Here is a 24465-nt window from a genome sequence, read left to right as displayed (position 1 = left end):
TGATTCATCCAAGTGTCAACTCTAAACTCTCTCTTTATTAAAAAAAACCCTCCCATCATAGAGGGAGATCCCTATGCTGGGATTGGTTGCCCTCTGTTGTTCCAAACATTGTTTCACACACATTCATCCAAGAGTCACTCAGTATAGTAACATATTTGCTAGTTGTTTCCTCCTGGCTTCTTCCATTACAACTTCACACACAAGCAGCACTGAGATAACTGCTATAATCAATGCAGCCCTAGTGCATTAATATTTTTAAATAAGTAACATTTTAACTGAAATATTTTGCTAGGAAAGCACTTACCAACATGAAAAAGGTATGAGTAGTCCTTCACTATGATTTCCCCTCTCAATTTATTATCCTGAAGATCAGCTATCACTAATTCAGAATTCATATCCTTAAAAATGGAAGGAAAACGAAACCATTACAACAGAGTTGTTAAAACTAAGGAGTGATTCTTTTTGTCATCATCAGTAGCACACTACCAGTAGGCATGGTGATTCAAAGTAACACGTAAGTCCCTGCTGTGGAGTGATAACTCTAAACCAGCAGTTTGCAACCTGTGCTTTGAGGAGCCGTTAGGGCTCCTTTGCACTTCCCAGGTGCTCAATGGCCACTCCAGCAAAATTACAATCTATCCCATCTCCCCCCACCCACTGTAACACTACTCTTAAACACCATTAACTTATAAGACATAGTGTAGGCCTCTTAGCAGCTCTGCCATAGTAACTGATTCTAAAAAGGGCTCAGTGAGTCAAAAAGGTTCAGAACCCCTCCTCTAAACCAAGGGTTGTGAACTTCAGGCCTTTGGATGAATTTGCCTTCCAGGGGGGTGGGGTCAAGAAGAATGTCATACGTTCTCTCCTTATGATTTGGTGTTATCCTGTTCTAAAAGGAATTAATGATTAGTGGCAGAAGTCTAAACTAAATGTTCTGGAATTGTTCTCTTGCCTTTTTGCCTTTGATCCTGAAAAAACTGGTATACAACCCTTGAGAACTTCTCTGAAACTGAATCAGGTCTTTGGGCTGAAAGAGGTTCTCCACCCTGCTTTAAACCAAATTTGAGGAAACAGTGGCCTTCGAGATGTTGTTAAGAATACAATCCCACTGTTCTTGGCCATTGGTCATTTTGGCTGAGTTTGATGAGAGTTGCAAACTGCTGTCATCTGGGAGAGCTACAGAGCCCTAAAAGGATACAGAGATGGAAACACCTTCAATTAGGGTTGAAACCACTGCCAAAGACTTGGCAAGCAAGCTGGAGTTTTTGAAGGGGTTTAGGAGGAGGAATATGGCACCATACTGGTTTTCTAGGTGGCATATGGGACAGCAAGAAAGAACTGCTGGATTTGTTAGAGGAAGGAAGAAAAACTTTGGCTAGTTGACATAATGATGTTGAAGAAGAAAAATGATAACAACAACAACAATTTGTAAGTATAACTTTGCAATTCTTTACTACTAAATACAATCTTTACCTTTTGTTTAGTGTATATGACCACAGTGACCAAATCATCTGTCTGGAACCAATCATAACTGAAACAGATTGAGAAAACTATAAATATTTTTGAAACACATTTATATATGATTTCATGTCAATTTGTTTTCAGATCTTTCTGTTGTGTCTGGCTTTGTGCTAATTGCTTATGTCTCACCTTCAGTTCTCCACAGTCTGTAAAATCAGACTAGTAATTGGTTTGTTTTGATCAGGTTTTTGTTCTGTTCTACAGACCAGTTTTAGAGTTGCGTTATAATCCCTGAATCTCTAGTATTCTCATGTAACTCAAAAATATATTTGCATACATCCAGAAAAAACTGCATGTAATTAACTCTTCCTGAATCACCATTTTGTGTCTGCTTCTGGTTGACAGACCTCAATGTTCTAATAAAAAAACAAGACAGCTGTCACAAGCCTGAAGTCTGACAATCTCAAATCCAAACTCCATGAAGTTATTCTAGAGTGGGGGGAAATGGATTCTGTACTACAGCACTAGATGTGATGAAACTATAAATATAAATATTTATAAACACTTTAAAAAATTCAGTAGATAACACAACGCACTTGTAATTTGTGTTCACTCCTTACAAATATGGAAGCCTACAGACAGAAACAACTTCATAAGGTAAAATATTGTAATACCTGGGAACCACTTCTTTTGAACCATTATTCAAACTTTTATTTTTAGGTAAGGTACCTGAAAAGGAAAGAAAAGTGCATATGGTTTAATGCATGGAGATCTGAAAAGGAGATGATTCAGTAAATAAATTGTAAACAGTACATTAGTTTTGTATGATTATATTGTACTGACACAAGTTATCTATAGGCCTAACCTACCTCTCAAGGTTGTTCAGAGAGTAAATGAGAGGAGAGGGGAATGTAACAAGGCAGGTAGCATATATGCTGCTCTGAATGGCCTGGATGAAGGACAGGATGGTAATTTAAAACAATATGTAGGGTTCAAAATAGGTGCAAGACCTATTTGGCAGTTAGAAACCTACTGCATGTCGTTCAGAACTTTTAGTTCATCTTCCTTAGGTATTTTAAATATTAGGTTACACTTTTAGAGTTTAAGAACAAGAAAAAGTCAAGAGCATGTCACAGCGCACTCTGACTTAAGAGAGATTATTCATGCTTCCCTAAGTGCATTAAATGGCACAGATAATACTTTCAGGTTAAGACACAGATATTAGGAACGGAAAATATTGGCTCACATATTATTCGTCAAAAAGTAAAATATAGCAGACACAATCCTGGACTTGTTACATCACATCCAGTTTGCTCAAATGGGATGCTAAGTTATGGATTGTCTTTGAGTGTTATGTTAATTCTTTAAAAATAACATAGCCAGATAGGAATTTATTACTTCTAATTTGACTTATTTTGATGGAAATTAAGCTTCTTGGGATACATCCAAGGTGGAGGGAAGAGTGGAGGGTTAGCCCTGGCTCCCTGATCCTCCTCACCACCTTGGATGTATCCGGAGAGGCATCCAAGATGGGGGGGGGGGGCACCAAGGAGAAAAAAAAGGAGCTGCTTTAAACCAGATCCTGGAGTCCAGTCATTGTGTCCAGTCCAAGTTTAAAACAGCTCCAGCAGCCAAGCAGCCATCCCTGGGCTCTCAAAGGGAAGCCCTGCCTGGAAGAGGGAGAAGTGGCAGTGGCAGGACAGAAGAGAGCTCTGCGCAACCTTTGGAGCCATTGGGGCTGGCCTCCCAAGTGGCGCCTAGAAGGAGGGCTTTGAGAGGAGGACTCTGCCTGGTCAACCTTCCTCCGGTGAGTCTCTTTTATTAATCCCCTTATGCCTCTAAGTTTTACCCTTGACATATCCACGGGTCACATCAAATTCCCTGATTTTGGCCCCAAAAGCTGACCTCAACTTAAACATGAGGTTGACTTATAACTGAATATATATGGTAGTATAATATGTTCAATGGAAATAATACAACTATGAAACAAGATTCTCTTGCTAGTAAACCAGAGGCTTAGATCTTAAACTCTCACATTCCCATGGAGTGGGACTCTGTGCACAGGACACATTGCTGGTGAGAGAAAAGGTCCTGTTGGTCTTTGGAATGACATCTTTACTTGAAAGATAGAAAAAGAAATATATGTATTGTATATGCAATTATATGTTTTGAGGAATGCTGACAAACTTTAAATTTTATTTTCTTCTGGTGACCTTTGTTGAATTATATTTCTTTCAATAAAAGTTTTAGAGGCACTTTTCACTAGTTATCTTCCTCTCTACAGCCTCCTAGGGCCACCTTCCTCAAAATATTGGGGGGGGGGGGGCTTAAAGGATTGAGAAAGGCAGCATAGTGTTGTGGTTTGAGTGTTGGACTAAGACTCTGGAGGCCAGGATTCAAATCCCTGCTCAGCCATAGAAACCCACTGGGCAACCGGCAGCCTCAGAGAAAGTCAAAAGCAACCCCCATCCTGAACAAATTTTGAGAAGAAAATCCTATGATGGGTTTGCCTTAGAGTTGCCATACATGATTCAGAAATGACCCAAAGGCACACAACAATATTAACATAAGAATTGAAAAAGTAATCAGTAGAAATTCCTGACCGTCACTGGCAGGAATATCCACTGGTGCAAAAACAATTCAAGAAAAGGATGTGACACCTAGGAAACAAGCCAAAAATGGTGATGTAAAGAGCATAATCCAAAAGAAAGCCCATGCTTCCTCATGTTGTTAGACATCCTACCTCAACCCTTCCATCTAAATATACTTCTAATTATTCTTCAAACGCCTTGAACTCAGGAACAGAAACACCCTTCACAGAAATACTGAGCTTCAGATTTGCTACAGAGTAACTATAAGAAATACTGAGTCTAACAAAGCTAGTGAAAAAAGAAGAATGAAATCCAAACAGTGAGGGTGATCTTTAAACAGTGAAACAAAGTGACTTGCTCTTTATCCATCTTGTTACAAGATGATGCACCAGTTTTTAGTATTTTGTAGAAATAGTCTAAAAATCTTGCCAAATCTTACTTGTTCAAGAATGGAATATTTTCTATTAGTCATTTCTTCAAGATGGGAAACAGATGACTATATGAGCCAAATTGACAGTTTGCTAACAGCACTATAAAACAAACAAGAGGAAACTTGCAAAAATCCACCATCTTAGCAGATTGTCAATAAAGCACTATAAGCATCCCCCCAAAGTAGTTTCAGAATGGCCTTTAAATATATTTTACAAACACTCTTAAGGCTTTATTAATTAATCCTGAAAATTAGACTAATTAAAATTAATTAATTAGACTGAAAATAATGTTTTTAATACTTTCAGTAGTTCCCTAATTTTTTCTCCCCTTAACTTTCCTAATGGAAGTCTAATTTAGTGCAAGAAAATTGGTTTCTCAATCTTGTTATTTAGTCTTCTATCTTCTAAATACAGTGGGCTCTTGGAATCTGCTGGGGTTTGGTTCCAGGATCCCACATGGATACCAAAATCCATGGATGCTCAAATTCTATTATGTACTATCACATTGGACAATGGTAAAATCAAGGTTTGCCTTTTAGATTATTTTTAAAAAAACATTCCAAGCTTTGGATGGCTGACTCTGTGGATATGGAGGGCTGAGTGTAGTTAAATTATATTTAAAGTGAATTCTAGAGTAGATTCTACTATAAATGAAAAATGGAAATGCAATGGAAATATCACAATGAAAACACCAGCTTTGGTGTAGAAGAGAAAATTATTTATTCATTTATATTCCTCCTTTTCAACAATACTGGGGTTCAAGAAAAAGAGTTAGCAACATTAAGAATGATTTGCATAATATTTTAAAAAGTGCAAACCTGACTTCATAATTATTAGAATTGTTAAGTGCTTTCTTGTTGTTAACTGCCATTGAGTTGATCTCCAAGACTCCCCCTCCTCCACTGTTCTGCTTAGTTCCTACAAACTCATACCCGCAACCTTCTTAATAAAGTCTATCCATCCAGCATGCAGCCTTTCTTTTTCCTCTTCCCTCCACTCTTCCTAGCATTGTTGTTTTTTTCCAATGATTCATGCCTTGTCATGATGTGTTTGAAGTACGACAGCCTCAATTTTGTCATCTTGGCTTCCAGGGAGATTTCTGGCTTAATCTGCTCTTGAACCCATTTGGTTGTCCACAGGATCCTCAGCACTCTTCTCCAGCACATCGAATGAATTCATTTTTTTTCCTATCTTGTTTCTTAATTGTCCAGCTCCATACATAGTAATAGGGAATACAGTCGCTTGTATTATTCTAACTTTTGTGCTGACTTGCATATCTTTGCATTTTAGGATCTTTTCTAGTTCTTTCATAGCTGCTCTCCCCAATCTTAATCTTCTTCTGATTTCATGGCTGCAGTCCCCATTCCTATCGATGTTTGATCCTAACTATGATAATTCTTTTACTATTTCTATTTTTTCATTGTCCAGGTTGAATTTGTTACAACAGCTCAAATGCTGGCCATGTTACTTTCCTCTTATTTTTCAACTCTCCTCTTTTTTTTTTCTTTTGCCCAGTTCAAAATGCTCTGCCCTCCTCAGTTCTTTGGGGTCTTTATTGGCACACCTCTCTCCTCCCTTAACCATCCCCAGGCATATAAAGGTATTTTTCCTCCCTCCTCCCACTGTATTTTATTAGCTTGCAGTTTTAACATTACAGCTCCTGCACTGGGATTGTTATGAAGAGCAGGATACAGATAGAGTGCATGTTTGTACAATTGCTCAACTCAGTAAATTATGAATATCTTTTGTATCTACATGCCACCTCATCTACATGCCACTTCCTTCACATATGGTGTAATTAAATCAAGAAATCTCATTTAACTATAGCCTTTAGTTTCATCTAAGTCAAATAAGCATAGTTCCCCAGCTTGGGATAAAAAGGGAAACCATGGTTAGAGACACTCACATTGCATTCTCAGAACAACATGAAGGAAGGCATAGGGGGCTGTGGGGATGTATAAGAACATTTACCTATCTCTGCCTCTTAAAATATGGTTATCTGAATATTTTTAAAGCACACCTGGAATTACAAAATGGGGGGGGGGCAACTAATGTGTTCAAGAAGTGGCTGAGATGTAGGGCTTTTTTTTTTTTATAAAAAACTGACTAAAATTTCTAATTTTCATAATTTATTTATATTTGCTACTGTGTGGGGGACATCCCAGTCCTAGTTGCCTGCATGTATATTCTTTCAGGCAGGATATTTGGTCCATTAGGAGCTACAACTTACCCATAGAGACGGGATGTCCCCATACATCTTATGAGTATCTTTCCAAGATTGTTTCATTAGTTGTACATGACCACTGAGGAAGACACATATGTCGAAACGCGTTTGGTCAACATTTATTATTTTGTAATGGGCATACTGTATTATCCCTTTTAATTTGTTAGTCATTGTGCACTCTCTAACCTGTTGTATACCCTTTAATCTCATTCTGTGAGGCACTAATAAACTGATATTTCATGTACTGTATATGTTCCCATGGGATTTGCAGTTTTCTGGCCCAGTAGTGATTGTTCATTTTACGTTTATGTCTGTAGGGCGTGGCCCACAGGCTTGAATTACCTTTTATAGATCGCATGCTTTGTATTTTAACATTTTTTTAAATACATTCATTGCATTTGAGTGCAACACACTGTTTAAATAAAATTGCAGAGTGTCCATCTCCCCTAAACTTTTCACCATTAAAATCAAGAACACAAGAGTGATGATATTAAAGGAAAAAGTGAAGGAAGAGTTCAAGACATATCTCTCTTTAGCTAAACTGACATTTTTATAACAAGATGACACTAAAAAAGGAGCTGTGACAGAGTAGATGTCACTTGCACTTTTCTGAATTGTGACATTCCTGTACAGCCATAAGAAAAATTCTTTCAGCAGATAAAATACTGCAAAAATTTTGATGCAAATCTAAAGGAAATGTCACTTCCCCACAGAATGACTTGCAACTCTTGTTCAAATTGCTTGATTTTGTCTTGTTTAGATACTTTCTTGTAGTATATTTTCTCATAACTTGTACTTTGTTTGGAATGTGTGTTTCATTTACAATTCAGAGTTGGATAGGGTGGGGTACCAGACAAGAAATGGATAGTCCTACATTTTATCTAGAAACCTAGTAACATTAGCTGATCCCTTTCAATGCTGGACTGCCAACCTGCACTTGTGTCTTGCATTATTTTTTTAGAAAGCAACGTGAGATATTGGGAGCACGAAGACTTACCATTGAAGATCCCGCTTCCTTCAGATACAGTGGAGCAAATCTCTGCAAGTGTGCAAGAAGAGTGCAGTGATCATAATAGCAGAAAACTTTCCAGTTAGGATAACAATATCCAGACATGAAATATTCAGGGGATGGTTGTGTTGGCCATTTAACAAATACAAACAAAAATCCATCAGTGATACTTTTATTGGCCAACCGAAATGTACAATATACAGACATGTTGCACAAAAGAACCTTTCAAGAGTGTAGCCATGTTAGTCTGGAAAATCGGTATGCAAAGGGATCGTGTAGCACCTTTATGGTCCAAAACACACAGCTGAAATAATTCAGTCTGAGACTGCTTTAACTGCCCTAGCTCAGTGCTAGGGAATCCTGGAAATTGTAATTTATTGCATCACCACAGCTCTCTGAGGGAAAGCTATATGTCTCACAAAACCACAGTTCTGTAGTGTGTTTTGAACCTGAGCCTAAGTCAAAGAAATAAGTTGGCAGCATGAACTTTCATAGACTTCAGCCTACTTCCTTAGATGAATGTTTTAATACAGAACCTTTATTCATCATCAGCTAAGCTAAAGAAACAAAATGCTATGTAAAATTTGAGTTCTAAAAATGTACTAGAATAAAACTGATGATGATACAACTTCACTGTACATAAATATATTAATTTGATGGACCCCTTTTTAAAAATACTATAAAATGTTTAGACATAAATCAATAAAACCATTTGTATATCGGAAGTGATAAGTGCCAAATAAAAGTACTGATCCATGCCACACTCCTCCTTTTCTAGACATATCTTTTTTTAGAGGGCCCTAGAGTATGAAATCAAGTTACATGCAGCACAAGTTACTTGGGGTTGGGGGGGGAGCTTTCATTGGCCCACTGTCAGCAGGAAGTCACAGTCAAGAAGCTGCCCTAGAGCAAAAACAGAAGCCTAATAACACAATAAAGAGGCTAGACAAGAAGGCTGGCTGGCAAAAACAACACAAGTCTATGTGTCACTCACAACCTGAGAGTGGTTTAGGATGCTTTGTCCTTGAATGTTATTTTAATCATATAAAAGTGATAAACCTGTATCAAGATTGTTCCGTTTTAAATCTATTTTCTTGTACTTAAAGATCACTAAGCCAATTTAGCTTGAAGAGCTCCCATGCAACTAGAAGAAACTACATCACTACACTGCAGCTTCCAAGCATGCCAAGCCAACAGCATCAGCTACCTAGCAACAATAAAATCCTATCTTCTGGATTCTCCACCGCTGAGCTGATGAGACAGACAAGCAGATTAAGACAGGAGGCTAGAATGGACTTTAAAATGGCCTTTTAAAGAATAAATTTAAAACCGAGTCATTGTTTAGGGATGTTGGCAAGCATTTAATACACGCATAAATGTTAACAAAGTTGTGCTGTAAAAGATTTACTGTATTAATGGACAGAACCACTGATTTGTGAACTGACACAAACAGTGCTTTAAAAAAATCTGAATGACATTAGTGTGTGCTGCATTGAAAGTAAAATGTTGCCATTACCACAAATTGGGTGTATTATTTGAAGAGGATTTTGAAAAGTGTTTTAGAGCTACATCTATGTGCCTGTTATGAATAGGGTTGAATGTGTGCAAGGGGCTGTATTAAAGTCCAAACACTGTGAGAACCTTCTATAATGACCAAAAGTCTATGTGTAGTTTTATATTATAAGAATCCAGCACATCTCACTGTTCAGGATGGATGTTTCAATAAAGTCCCATATGATTTAGAAACATCTTGTTTGTGATAGGGACATTTTGAAGCATATTCCCCATTGCCTATTTAACCATATTATATAACCATATGTATAACCATATTTTATTACAAATTGACCGAGTCAAAATAAGCAACAAGCCTGAGTTCCTGCTCATGAATAAGATGTCAGTAAAAAAAAGGATAGCTTTATTTCTTTGAACAACGAAGAGACAGATCTATATATACTTATATATACACAGATAATTTTAGAGACAACATTGTTTAACTTATACTTGGTAAATACTGGTAATTGTATTCAGTTTGGCTTGGATTTATTCAGTCACTTCATTCTGCGCTAACTGTTCCCAACCTTTAGTCCTCCAAATGATTTAGACTTCAGCTCCCATAACTCCTGACTATTGGCCATGTTGGATGGAGCTTCTGGGATCTGAAGTCCAAAACAAATCGAGGACCAAAGGGTGGAAACCACTGCCCTAGAGAAAAGTTGTTGTTGTTTGCCTTCAGGTTGTGTCCTACTTATAGCAATCCTAAGGCAAACTTATTATAGGGTTTTTGGGCAGGTTTCTTCAGAGGAGAATTGCCATTGCTATCCCCTGAGGCTGAGAGAGTGTGACTTACTCAGGGTCACCCAGTGAGTTTACAGGATTGCCCAGGGCCACCCAGTGAGGCTGATCTGGGATTCAAACCTTGGTCTCTAGAATAATACTGTAGTCCAACATTCAAACCACTACATAAAAAAAAAATGCATGGAATTCATGGGGTAGCCATAGGTCAACAGGCAACTGGAGTTTTCTTCATAAGAGAACAGTATGTGTTGTGCTTTGACTCACACTGTAGCATTTTGACTTCGAGTCTTAAGGTAATGATAAAAGCCAAAAGAGAAGGCTGAACTTTGCATACTGAAGGCAGCTAATTCTTATGCTTCACAGTTCTTGCTGTTGTGTGTCTTCCAGTCATTCCCAATCTTGGCAAGATTTGTATAGAAGTGTTTGCTTTTACCTTCCTCTGAGGCTGAGACAGTGTTGTACCTGAGGTCATCCAATTGGTCTTCATAGCAGAACAGGGATTCGAACCCTGGCCTCCAGAGACATAATCAATTTCTCAAGCCACTACACCACAGATACACATTTCTAGCATAATTCAAATACAACTTCACACAGACTTAAATACTGTACTCAACACTTGCTAATATCCACTAGAGGACAAATATCTTTTAAATAACGTGAATTGATAGGATTAACTGAAATAAAATATTTTAATAAGTGCAATCACCTGCCTAGTTATACATGTCTATATAAAAATCATCATCATCATCATCATCATCATCATCATCATCATCATCATCATCCTTCATTTCCTGTTTAGGCAAGTGTGTGGCAGCTGTGATAAACCTAATTTCATATACCTGTCCCCACAGATGACTACTGTATTAAGAGTTACATTTCACATCAAAAAAGTAGCACATGACAAGATATGGTACTCTCTCAATGAATCTGAGTTAAGGCTGAATGCTTAAACCAAAAGCAACATCGCAGTATACTGATCAAATACTGCACACCAAATTGATGTTGTCTTCATACACAGGCACACCAAATGAAGCCCTCATAGCAATTATTTTTCCTGTTTATGTTGAGTGCTCTGAGTTTATTATTAGCTTGATGTTAAGGTCTGCACAAATTAGAAAAAACTGGTAGAAATACTTCAAATTCTCTCTCTCTCTCTCTCTCTCTCTCTCTCTCACACACACACACACACACACACACAGGGACAAAAAGAAAGCTAGGCTTCAGTTACATGGTGCAGTTGTAAGAAACCTGACAGTGTGACACATGTAGCGCATTGCAAACAAGTTTTGAAATACATTTCCCCCATGTTTAAGATAGCTGCTTGCATCACAACACTGACAAGGTGAGGTAATAAAACAGCCATGGGGCCATTATGGCAATTTCACAACAAATGGCTGCAAGGACATGCAGTGCTGACATAACATACTCTAATATGTTGCACATGTGAGTAAATTTTCCATTTCTGTATACATATTCAGACAAGCAACTGGCCATTGCTTCAAAAATGTGTACCCCCCCCCAAAAAAAAAATCCATGCTCTGCTTGTTAATTACATAAAAATATTTATGACTATAACAGTAACTACCTCACACAAAGATTTTTAGTTCCTATCCAAGTGAAAGAGTTTCCTCCCTTCCGGATGTCCACTATCCCTCCGCTCTTAATGGCAAAGTGATTTAAAAAAAAAAAACCTTGAAAAGTTTAGCCTTATGACATACAAGAGTCATTAGCCAAGATTTCATTAGTTATTTTTGCTATTTCATAACTTGCTGTTTGGAGCGCCGTTATTTCACTATTGTTTTAGTATTTTATCCTCATGCTCGTAAACAAATTTCAAAAGTCATACATTCCCAGCCAACTTTTTAAAAAGACATTCATTATAGAATAAAAAAGAACATCCCTTCTGAAGGTTTGCATAAGGTGATCCTTATCTTTAAAGTTTGACAGTGTGGTGGCTGGGTTCCCAACCACCTGAAGACTTCTCCTGAACTATAAAGGGTTAATCTGGGAGGAGGTACATGCTAATGAGAGATGACATCACATGCTAATGAGCAGCTACATCATAGCTGACGTAAGGCTCACTTGGCCAATTAACAGTGCCAGAGCGGCAGTTTCAAAAGATTCCAAGAGAGGGGTTTAAATACCCCTGTAGGACCATGTGTCCTTTGTTCTCCATCTTGGCTGGTTTGGAGAAACCAGAGGTCTGTCCTCTGAGAGCCGGAGGACTGGCTCTGGCATGCAGGTAGAGTTGGCAAGGAGCCAACTCCCTGATTCCAAGAACTCCACAAGGACTGCAAATCCCATCATTGTGTGAGTAGCTTAGGAACAGTGTTAGTCAGCACGTCTAGGTTTTGTTATGTTTATCTAATAGCTTGCTGAAACGAACTCTTTGCAACTATGCTTTTCTAGACCTGCATAGCAAAGGTGGCTCTGCACGAATGATATCTTTCTATTCTATGCTATTTCTTTAAAATAAACTTCTTTCTTTTAAAAGCATCTGCTATCTCTTTGGGCTCCTGTACACGTGCCTTATCTCGGTTATTGATTGCTGTGGGTTAGCGAGAAAGGAAACTAGATCTCTCTCTCAAGCAAGTCTCAGTGTGTGCTTGGGAAATATAGTTTATTGTGCTTGGGAAATATAGTTCATTTATAATTCACTGAGTGGTGGCAGCGGAAGATTAGTTTTTTTAAGGGATCTCCCTGAGAGTAATAGCCACGCACAGGGCTTTGCTCTCAAGGAATCATCACAGACAGCCTCCTAAATTCTTAGTGCTATACAGTGAATGCAATAAATATACTTTCTAACCCAGGCATCACACAAAGAGGTGAAAGAGACAGCCCAAAAAAGGGAGGACTGGGGACACCCCAGAGCAGCTTGCCCTGGAGCCTCAGCAAATAAGATGCATGCAGCCCCAATCCTTTTTGGGTTGGTAAAGGGCTACTTTAGGCAGCCCAGCCACAACCCCAGGGTGGCTCCCGAGCACTCTGGGGGCATGTGGCATCAAAACACCATACCCCCAGGGTGGCTTAAAGCCACCCTCATCTGGTTGGTTGGGTGACTTCTGGGCATCTTCCAGGCATGCAGCGACAAAATGCCACATCCAAGTCATCTGGAAACTGGCCCCAAAGTCAAATTTCCTTACAGTTGCCTATCAGGGTATATTATAAAGAGCAAATCTGGTTTCCACAAAAGGTGTATGACAGTCCTAGAAGTACTGTTGTCTGTTTTTGCTAGACAAAGTAAGCAAACTCTGGAGAGCACTAGATAGATTATGACAAGAAAACTGAGATATGACTCAAGGTGTTGTACTGATGTATGCTTCATGGAGGGGGAGGGTCAATGGAGGGGAAATCAATAGATGAGGGTGTTTTTAAAAAAAAACACCAATAAAACATCCATCAGTAGAACACCTTGAGACATGTATCCAGTGTCTTTTTATTTGGCTATACACCAAGGGTGGGCAACTTCCAACCCTTTTCTCCCCACCTCACCCTAAAATAGTACTAAAATAGATTGGGAGAGGGAATAGGACGAAATGGCCAATTATGCTCAGTAACTGGGCACAGCTATTCTGGAGACATTTTCTCCTAGGATGTGAGGGAGCCATTGGCAAAGGAATCCTGAGGCCTACACTTTGCCTATCCCTACTATACACATGCAGTACTGCCTTCTCCCAGCTTGGTACCCTCCAGATGTTTTGAACATCAGCTCCAACTAGCCAGCACCACCAATGTTTAACGATGATATGGACTGTTTAAAACACCTAGAGGGCACCAAGTTACGGGGTGATGCTCTTGTAATAGACTGTGGTCATTCAAACTAGTTCATGCTTTCTTTAAAGACAAAGCTCCAAATCATGCTGTTTTCAAAACAACACACCACAGTTCCTTTTAAAATATGGTGATTACCTTTCAAAGGAACAGCAAAGGGTTTGAGAGCCATTCTTCCAACCATGCATTCTTTCAGCATGGACTCATAATTGACCCAGCGATGAACCTGAACATAAGAAAAGGGTATTACTATACTTTTAATGCACTGAGACGTTTCTGAGAATGTCTGATAAAGTAAATACTAAGCTATCACATTCCCTACAAGTTCACTGAGGACAAGCATACTTGAACAAATGAGTGCTGCTTTTTCTCCCAATGTGAATTCTAAATGCTTTTTGAGATGTTTTTCAAACATTTCTTTTGGCTTCCTGTTATCAGCTTTGGCTGATATGCCAGCTGCACCCTTTCCTGGAAGTAAAGGACCTAGAAACTGTTGTATATTCACTGGTAACTTCACAACTTGTTTTCTGTAATGCGCTCTACATGAGGCTACCCTTGTGCCTAGTCTGGAAACTTCAACTAGTGCAAAATATGGCAGCCAGGCTGGTTGCCGGAAAAACTAGGAGTGACCGAATAACACCCATCTTAAAATCTCTTCACTGGCTGCCTATTAGTTTTCAGGCACAGTACAAGGTGTTGTTTATAACCTTTAAAGCCCTACATGGCTTGGGCCCAACCTATTTGAAGGATCGCCTGCTCCCACATAATCCACTCCGTACCCTCAGGTCCTCTGGGAGGAATCTATTGCAGCCTTTAATAACCAGACTAACTGCTACCTCCCAGAGGGCCTTCTCTGAAATTGCCGCTGAACTATCCCCAAATTGCCAGCTTAACAGCTTTTAAAAAGCTGTCAAGACGGATCTCTTCCGGCAGGCCTTTCCTGAATAAAAGTGCCCGGCCACAGAATGACTGCCCCCCATCATGTATTAGCCCACCACTCTGTCCTCGTTATAATTTTATTGTGTTTTTAATAGATATTTTTATTGTAACATGTTTAATCCTGTTTTAAGGGGGGAATTTGGGACATAATTTTGTAAATGTGGATTTTAATGTGTTGTGAGCTGCTTTGTCTCATCACAGAAAAGTGGGATACAAATAAAAGTTTTATTATTTATTTATTTATTATTACCAAGGGTACTCTGTTGTGTAACTTATGGGGGGGGGGGAACTCCACAATATCCAATGAGAACTAATGCTGGACATTTGAAAATGAGTATATAAAAACAATGCCTTAAAAACATGCAGATTTTTATAAATATACCAGTACACTCAAAACAGAAACAATGCAACTGCATGAGGTAGTACTTACGTTTCTTATTCTACTATGTGAGAGTGTACCCCACTATTTTTTAGTGGGTTTTTTGGGCTATGTAGCCATGTTCTAGCCCTAAAAACCCACTAAAAACTATGGATGCCGGCCATGAAAGCTTTCAAATTCACAGTGTATCCCACTGAATTTGAAATCATTTTTTACAACACTAATGTATAGGATATGAATTAAATTAGTTTCATAGTGACAAAACAGCTTTGTCTTGAACTAGATAAAAATTCTACAATTCCTAGGATACTCTAGCACTGAGCCAGGGCAGTTAAAGTAGTCTCAAACTGGATTATTTCTGAAGTGTGTTTTGGATCTGATTTTACTTTATGTGAAAGCTTATGCTACAAATTTCTTTCTCACAGTTAGTACCAAAGGTGCTACAGTATCCTTTTGCATACTGATCCAGGCTAACATAGCTATGTCTTTGAATTCTAGAATCAATCGGTCAGTCTCAAAGGAGCTACTAGAATCATTTATGCCTTTTTACATTAACACAGATGGTCAGCTTTATTACAGTTGGCACTCTGTTTTTGTGGGGGATCCGTTCCGGACCCTCCCATGCAAACAGAGGCTCGCACATATTCAAGCCTCATAGGCTTGAATGGGGCACACTTCTGTGTGCGTGGCTCGGGTGCATGCACCACTGAAGACAGCGGAGGTCGCCCCTCTGCAGGTAATCGAGGGTGCGGATCCAAGATCCGCAAGTTAGGAGGGGCAACTGTACTGCAGTGCAATAGTCTTTTAAAACAGGTGTTGGCAAAGTGCAGCACTGGGCAGGATGTAGCCTAGCTGTTTTTGCAGACTTTGACCTATCTAGACTCCCCAAATCCCATCTTCCTTTTCTGGCTAAAAAATAAAGCATGTGTGTGAAACCTGGTAGCATCCAAGGGTAGTAATTCAACTTTTAAATAAGCTGCAAGGTTTAACATCAAGCAATACCCATTTTTTTCAAAAACATGTGGACTTCCAGCCACCTCCAGTTTTGCTCATTTGTTTGTTTATCATCTGTGACAGTCCCAGGGAAGGAAATAAGTGTCTGGATCCACTACAGTTACCACCTCTGTTTTGAAAAGCATAATCCAGATTCTTCTTCTTGTTACAGGACACTTTAATATACAATACTTGGATTGTGTTTTGATGAACTGAATGTCAACTACACTGTTGTTACCTGATCAAACAGATCTGTGCCATCAGATCCTGCTGCTTTCATTAACTCATCTTCACCACCAGGATGATACTCCATATATGGGGTGACATTATATACAAGACCTAAAAAGTTAAAAAAAAAGATTTTACAATATTTCCAAGCTTGGCAAAAGTAGGCATGGGAAGGATGGATCACATTAATAGATTACAAGCAAAATGGGAGACAACAGTGTGATGTAGCAAGAAAAAAAGGGCAATGCACGTCTAGGTTGTACCAACATAAATGTACTATCTTGATCACGGGAACAGTGCCACCTTATTCCGATTTGATAAGACTTCACCTGGAATACTGCATCCAATTTGGGAGGGAAACTTAAAGAAGGATATTGACAAGCTGAAATATGTCCCAACCAAGATGGCAATAGGTTGGGAAAGCAAACATGGGAAACAGTTGAGGGAGATGAGTATATTTAGTATGCATAAGATTAAGAGGTGATATCATCATTATCATCATTCATTTATGACCACAGATCAAAATAAGAAGTGATATGGTGAAAGTTGAACAACTCTCATGTGAAAAATGAAGGAAGCTTGTTTTCTGTTGCTCCATAGACAGGGCCCCATCCAATAGATTCAAACTACAAGGTAAGGAGATTCCGATTAAATATTATGTAGAACTTCCTGAGTAAGAGCTGTTTGAAAGGAGAACAGACCACTTCAGAACATGATGAATTTCTGATGGTGGCTTTTGAATGGTTGTCAAGTGCCAGGAATGTTTTAGCTGTGGAAGTCTGAACAAGCAGGGTGTTGGACTAGCTGGCCTTTGTGTTCCTTCCCTACTCTGTAATTCTCAGAATCACCAGTTAAAACATGGAGACTTTGAGAAGAAACATATATGAACTGGTACACAGGTCTTTTAACAATATTTTTTTTCTTGTTTACAGACACATACCAATCCAAAGTACCTACAGTTGGACCGCCATATCATCAGATTGCTTATCCATAGATTCAATCATACATAGCTTGAATACACACACACACCAAAAAGCAAACTAAATTTTACCATTTTACATAAGGCACACCATTTCACTATGCCATTGTATTTAATGGGATTTGAACATCCAGGCACTGTTCTTGTATAACACTGTTAAAATGTACCATAGCAGTAGTGTATTGATGTATACTGTGTGTTTGTTTGTGTGCGCATTGCTTCAAGTTGCCTGTCAACTTATGCCGACTCCATGAATACAATACAGACATTTTTTTTCTCTAGAGCAAATTGAGGTGAGGGAAAAATTCCAAGCCAAACTGATTATAAGTATTTACAAAGTATAAATTAAACATTGATAGCTTTAAAACTGTCTGTGTATATATGAATTTCATACGGTTTTCTTATGCAAGGAATACTCAGAGGTGGTTTTGTCAGTTTCATCTTCTGAAATATAGCACTAGTGACCCAGAAAAAAATGGGCCATTTGTCAATTTATATCTGCCTGTTTGCTAAACATGGATATAATAGGGCAGTAGTGTGTTTAGAATAGGACCAAACTAATCTGTTAGCTTCATGTCCTTGCACATTAATGTTTTAAAAAAAGATCTTAAGTGCCTTCTGTCCCAAATATGAAGAGATCATTCAAATTTCATTAAATCCTTATGCTCACCCATCCTTACTTTGGAAACCATTTTCATGCTACATGCATTAACAGTGCCATCTAGTGTAAAGTATTGAAAACTGCATAGTTTAAACAAATCATTGAGCTTCTGGGCAATTTTCATGCACCTTTCAGGCCATTTTTAAATATCTGCCGTAATCTGTTCTGGAAGCACTTGCCCTCCTCTGTTCTCTCATCTAGCCTGCCTTTAGTATGAGCACAAACAGTTATGCCTGCTGAAATTTTGTAACTTCTTTGGCATTGTTTTCCTTGCTTCATCCTTTAGATCCTTTGTGACATGCCCCTAAATTTTACCCTCGGCTTATCCATGGGTCATATTAAAATCCATAATTTTGGCCCCAAAACCTACCCTCAACTTATACATGAGGTCAACTTATAGTTGAGTATATACGGTAATCAGGAACATCCAACCTCCAACTACTTTAAAAGCATCTAGCCTGCCTCTGCAGGAAACAGACTACTGGCTTTTGGTTTGTTCCAACAAGGAAATTCTTCTGTTGTTACCCAAACCTTGCAGTGACACTCTGTAAACCAGAATTCTTACACAAGAACAAAGCAAAGTATTAAGTAATGCATGCTAGAACCAGAAGAACAATAAATATTGCATTTGGTAGAATGGGGGAGATTTTACAGAAAGCTAGACATCCAATGAGCACAACACACACATCGTCTCTACTTTGGCACTGTGGAAACCAAATAAAGCAAACCTAGCATTTAGTGATAGTGCTTTGCTTCCCCATTCCATCTAGTAGTCTCCAATTGAAGCCATTGGATATGTCTGTTTCCACTTTTTTCTCAGAAAAAATGAGCCATGCTGTTTACAATAAGGACAGAGGAGAATGAGAGAGAAATGATGTGCTCAGTGCTCTGTCCAAAGGTCACAAATATATCAAGTCACTTCTTACTAACTACCAAATGGTAATTATCTGATCCCGCCTCCTAAACTCCAAATTGAGATAGGTATGTGAAATTAAGTTGTTTTCCAAATATTTGTTTTGAAAGATCAATTTATTGAAATGTAGTTATATTCCTCAAATGGAATGGATTCAAACTAGAGGAAACAATTTCCACCTAAAATTTAGGAAGAACTTCCTGACAGTAAGAGCTGTTTGACAGTGACACACACTTCCTCTGAGAGCAGTGGAGACTCCTCCTTTGGAGGTTTTTAAACAGAGGCTGGATGGCTGTCTGTCAGGGGTGCTTTGATTGTGAATTCCTGCATGGCAGAATGGGGTTGGACTGGATGGCCCTTGCGGTCTCTTCCAACTCTAAGATTCTATGAAATATCAGTGATCTTTTGCTTGATGAAGGACCAGAGAAAAATATGCATGTAAGTTAGCTTTTATATGAGCATTTCCATTCTAATGGTATCAGTAAAGGTAAAGGTTTTCCCTTGACAAGACTGTCTAGTCATAACTCACTGTAGGGGATGGTGCTCATCTCTGCTACTAAGCCAAAGAGCCAGCATTCTCAAAGACGACTCCAGTGATCATGTGACCAGCATGATCGCATGGAACGCTGTTATCTTCCCACCAAAGTGGTGCCTATTTATCTACTTGCACTTTTACCTGCTTATGAACTGCTTGGTTGGCAGATACAGATGGTATCAGTACAGTTTTCAAAACTAATATATTATTAAAATGTTTTATTGCTATTTATAACCCTCTTCCTCCTGTTACTTGTTTGAAGAGAAAACACCAAATAATAACTACCTTCTAGCAAAAGTGCAAACAACTTCATTTAAACATTATCACACCTACCTAGTGATAACGTATCTCACTTTTACAAGACAAGAGCCTTACCAGCATAATTTAGTTATTAAACCACGACTAAAAAGCAAACAATATATATGTTTGTATGTATGTATGTATGTATATATGTGTATATATATATGTGTGTGTGTGTGTGTGATGTGTCAATACAACAACTTACCTCTTATACATATCCAGCAGTCATCCTTCTTATTATGTTTGGCAAGCTCTTCTTCAGTCACTTCTATTAATCTACCTTTTAGACCTGTTAGATCTTTCCCACTTTTAGTTAGCCGAATCCAGTCCATAAGACTTCGACCTGGTTTCAAAGGTACCTAGAAAGAGACAAGGAAAAAGGTATCTCAACACGTAAAGTAGATTAAAATATTGCTATTTTATATGGTATACTGCATTTCCCCCCATATTATTGAGTTAGCAAGAGTATACTGTTGTTGTTTGCCATCATGTCAATATCAACATATCACAACCCTATGAATGAGAAACCTCCAAGAGTCCAGGTCATCAACAGCCCTGCTCAGGTCTTGCAAATTCAGGGCTATGGCTTCACTGATTGAGTCTATCCATATGCAGTGTGGTCTTCATCTTTTCCTATTGCCTTCTACTTTTCTCAGCATTACTGTCTCTTCTAATGGATCATGTTGTCTTCACACAATGTTCCACTAAAACAGTCACTATGTTGGATTTATTCACCTATAATCAATTTGTTTTTATGTACAGTACATTTTAGAGACATAAGAATATAAATAATGCAATATTTGTTGTTTAGAATTTTAAAAAGAGCTATATTAGAATTGATATTGTGTGTCGCATAGTTTCATACTACCTGTGAGGCCCCTCCACAATTCTCACAGGTCACTACATTGCTGATGAAAGAACCAGTTGACACATCTGCACTGTTGCCAAATAGTTTACAAGAAAAATATGTGCTCATCTATCTCACCCACCAATAAATACCCACATCATCATCTTCATCAATCTTTATTTAGTCAATGGACCCAATGTAACATGCTGTAACTTAAAACATCATAAGGAATAAAATTTACATAAAAGTACAAATAAATTACAGTCCTTTTTCATGGGGGATCCATTCCAGACCTCCTCATGAAAGCAGAGTTTCACCTATATTCAAGCCCCATTGGCTTAAATATAGACATGGGCATGAGCCTGCGCCCCATTCATTCTCCCTCTGTTCATGCCTTGCACATAAGCGAGGGATGCGGATCCAAAGAACGCAAGAACAGCGGGAGGACTATACATAAATTTAGATTAATAGAATGAGTTATAGCACGGAATTATTTAATTTTAGATCTAAAGTATGTTACCATTGGTCACCCCCTTTTAATAATTTGTTCTCTCTGATTTTAACAGCTAGAGTAAAAAATGTGGCAACCGAGAAGGTGATATTCATACATTTGTCTTCCAGCAACATTTTCATGTAGAACATTTCAGAATGACCTGGCATACAGCTCAGTAAGGAGAAGATCAGCTGGCTATGGCACTGATTGTAAAAAAACAAAAGGTAACAAAATGTGTGATAGTGCTTCAACTACAGTACTGTGTATCCTGTAACTTCCTTCTACTTTAGCAATTGCAGTATGGCTTATACAACTCTCCAGAAACAGGAAACTGCTAAACATATGTAAATAGTGCCATGGTGTTGTGCTGTTAGTGTGCCTTCAAGTCATTTCTGACTTATGGCATCCCTAAGGCAACCCTGTCATAGAGTTTTCTTGGCATGGTTTGTTCAGATGAGCTTTGCCATTGCCTTCTCCTGAGGATGAGAGCATGTGATTTGGCCAAGGCCACCCAGTGGGTTACATGGCCAAGCTGGGAATCAAACCCTAGTATCCAGAGTTGTAATCTAGTGCCCAAACCACTATTTGCGCCCTACAATATGTGTACTACATTACAAGGGAATTCAGAGACATAGCTGCAAAAGTCTGGAATATAAGTATGTAAAAGGATCTTGTAGCACCTTTGAGACTTTGACTGCATCTGCATCGAAGAAATAATCCAGTTTGACACCACTTTAATCACCATGGCTCAATGCTATGGGATTCTGGGGTGTGTAGTTTTGTGAGATATTTAGGCTTCTATGTCAGAGTGATCTGGAACCACAACAAACTACAATCCCCAGAAATCCATAGCATGGAGCCGTGGCAGTTAAAGCAGTGCCAAACTGCATTAATTCTGCAGTGCAGATGCAGCCTGAGTGAAAGAAGTTGCAGTACAGGCTTTTGTAGACTTAGGAGCTGTGCAGACCAGCCACTAAGACCACACGACGCACACCCCAACTCTGCCCCCATGGCAGTGTGATGCTATGTGCCACACTACATGGCAAGCTGCTTTATGGTGCTCCTCTGGTGCTGTGTCCACATGATGCAGTGCCAAAGGAGCACCGTAAAGCTGCAGCACTGGCGCCTTGAAAAATCCAGATCAAGGGCACAGCATGTGGCTGCAGCAGCCCCAATCTGGAAAAGATAGAGGCAGCTGCCTCTTCATGGGGCAGTCTGCACAGACCCTTAGAGCCAGAACAGATAGGCATGAAAAGCTGGTTTCCAGCTGAAATGGAAGTGTGGTGTATGCACAACGCAGGCCCCCAAGATGTCTGGAAGCTGGCTTCATGTTGCCCAGCTCCCCACATGTGGGCCAGCTTATAGGCACTCTGGAGACATGGCGTTTAGATGCCACATGCCTCCAGAGTGCCTTAAAGCAGCAGTGGAAAAGCCAGCCTTTTGCCAGAGCAAAAAAGAGCAGCTCTTTGCCACTTCTTTTTGGGCAAGCAAATGGGCAGATTGGGCCCACAGCATGCGATTCCTGTGGCCCCAATCCGGCTTTCTCAGGGGCAGTTTGAAAACACCCCTTTGCAGCAATCTGTTCTGCTGCTTAGTCTACTTCCTCAGGTGGACCTCCTGACTCCATGCATCAGTATCAAAGATGCTACAAGAGACCTTTGCAGGCACCCTGAGCCCAAGTGCCTGCGTGGCATAGTGATTTGTGCGTTTGGACTAGGACTCTGGGGCCAGGGTTCTAATCCCAGCTTGCCCATAAAACCTACTGGGCAGGGTAACCAGATTTTTCCTCTTTTTCCAAGACATGTCCTTCATTTCAGCCTTCTGTCCAGGAGGAATCCCCAAAGTCCTCCACTTTGAGCATGACTAAGTAGCATGGATTTACTCTTCTATAAATGTTTTAGCTGTTATTTAGTCAGGTCCTACATTTCTCCTGAATGTCCTACATATTGTGACGCCTTGTCCTCCTTTGCGGTGTGACTTTGGGCGAGTCACACTCTCTCAGCCTTGGAGCCTGGCAATGGCATAACCCCCTGTGAACAAATCTTGCCAAGAAAAGCCACGATAGGTTTGCCTGTCAGGAATCACAGAGACAGCATGGCTTAGTGGTTTGAGTATTGGACTATGACTCTGGAGACCAGGGTTTGGCTATTTGCTTGGCCATGGAAGCCCACTGGGGGCGACCTTGAGCCAGTCACACTCTCTCAGCCCCAGGGGAAGGCAATGGCAAAAAAAACAACCACCTCTGAACAAACTTTTGCCAAGTAAAGCCCATTATGGCTTAAGCCCAGCGGTTCCCAAACTTTGATCCTACAGCAGTTATGGACTTCAGCTCCCAGAATCCCCAATCAACTTGGCTAACAGGCAGGGATTCTGGGAGTTGTAGTGAAAAGCATCTGGAAGACCAAAGTCTGGGAATCGCTGGGTTAGCCTTAGGGTCACCATAAGTGGGAAATGAAGGCACACAACAACAACAACAACAACACACCTGGTTCCCTGAGAGGTCCACCACCATTTCCCTCTCCCTCCAGAGGAGAGTCCAGCAGCACAGGCAGCCATTGAACAGGTGCAGCTTCCTCCTGCCAATGAAAGCACCCATTTCAAGAGACAAGAAGCTCCCTGCGAGGCTCTAAGGCAGTGGCCCCCAAACTGTGCCCCTTTAAGAGATTTTGGACTTCAGCTCCCAGAATCCCAGACTATTGGCCAACATGGCTGAGGCTTCTGGGAGATGAAGTCTACAATCTCTTAAAGGGCACAGTTTGGGGACCACTGCCCCAATGATTCTCAACCTCTGCTCCTCCAGTTGCTTTTTTTTTGGTACTTCAATTCCCATGAGCCTTTGCCAGAGCGGCCAATGAGGACAGCTTCTGGGAGCTGAAGTCCAAACCCTCTGGAGCCCAAGACTGAGAGCCACCCCTGCTCACCTTGCTGCGCCCCGCCTGCGCCACCCGCTGCTGGGAGCCAGGGGCCGGAAAAGCCTGAGATGGCGCGTTCAGCATCCTGCCCCGCTCAGACTCCGAGCTCAATGGAAGCAACAGCAGCACCACTTCCGGGTTGAGCCCGGCTTCGAAGCCCAGCGGCCATTATAGGATGAGGTGTATACTGCGCAGGCGCCACATTAAGACTGGGGCCGGACTGCTTCCTCTGGACTCAAGTGAAGCTGGGGGACCTGAGTTGCGCAGGCGCAGATGCACTCTAGTTTAGGCCCCACCCACCGGAGTTGATTGACACCCACGCCAATAAACACAGTGGTTAAGCGGCAGTAGAAAAAGGTGCGGGCGGGCGCCAAACTCAGGCTGCAGAAATCCACACTGCAGGAATAATCCGGATTGATACCGCTTTAACTGTCATAGCTCAATGCTATGGAATTTTGGGATCCGTAGTTTGTTGAGATGCTTAGCCTTCTCTGTCAGAGAGCC

At 40.0% G+C, this 24465-nt stretch overlaps 1 protein-coding gene across 3 annotated transcripts in view; it reads right to left on the bottom strand.

The window, feature by feature from the left end:
- LOC121917462 (cytochrome b5 reductase 4-like) overlaps positions 1-24201 on the bottom strand; it is a 40627-nt gene extending 16426 nt beyond the window's left edge. For 2 of the 3 annotated variants that reach the window (XM_042443454.1, XM_042443453.1), the window contains exons 1-8: positions 23535-23690; positions 19915-20068; positions 16332-16432; positions 13921-14008; positions 7705-7746; positions 2136-2190; positions 1474-1531; positions 305-398 (exon numbers count right to left, since the gene is read on the bottom strand). In XM_042443454.1, the coding sequence (XP_042299388.1) occupies positions 305-398; positions 1474-1531; positions 2136-2190; positions 7705-7746; positions 13921-14008; positions 16332-16432; positions 19915-20068; positions 23535-23645 (703 nt within the window). In that variant the 5' untranslated portion in view covers positions 23646-23690. Of the gene's footprint in view, positions 1-304; positions 399-1473; positions 1532-2135; positions 2191-7704; positions 7747-13920; positions 14009-16331; positions 16433-19914; positions 20069-23534; positions 23691-23970 lie in introns of those variants that run through there. The other variant, XM_042443455.1, reaches the window with a different exon arrangement.
- Between the last annotated feature and the right edge of the window lie 264 nt (positions 24202-24465).

The sequence above is a fragment of the Sceloporus undulatus genome, unplaced genomic scaffold (assembly GCF_019175285.1).
Source record: "Sceloporus undulatus isolate JIND9_A2432 ecotype Alabama unplaced genomic scaffold, SceUnd_v1.1 scaffold_19, whole genome shotgun sequence".
Lineage (NCBI taxonomy): Eukaryota > Metazoa > Chordata > Lepidosauria > Squamata > Phrynosomatidae > Sceloporus > Sceloporus undulatus.
The sequence above is the reverse complement of the archived record's forward strand: the minus strand, read 5'-3'. Positions and strand labels throughout refer to the sequence as shown.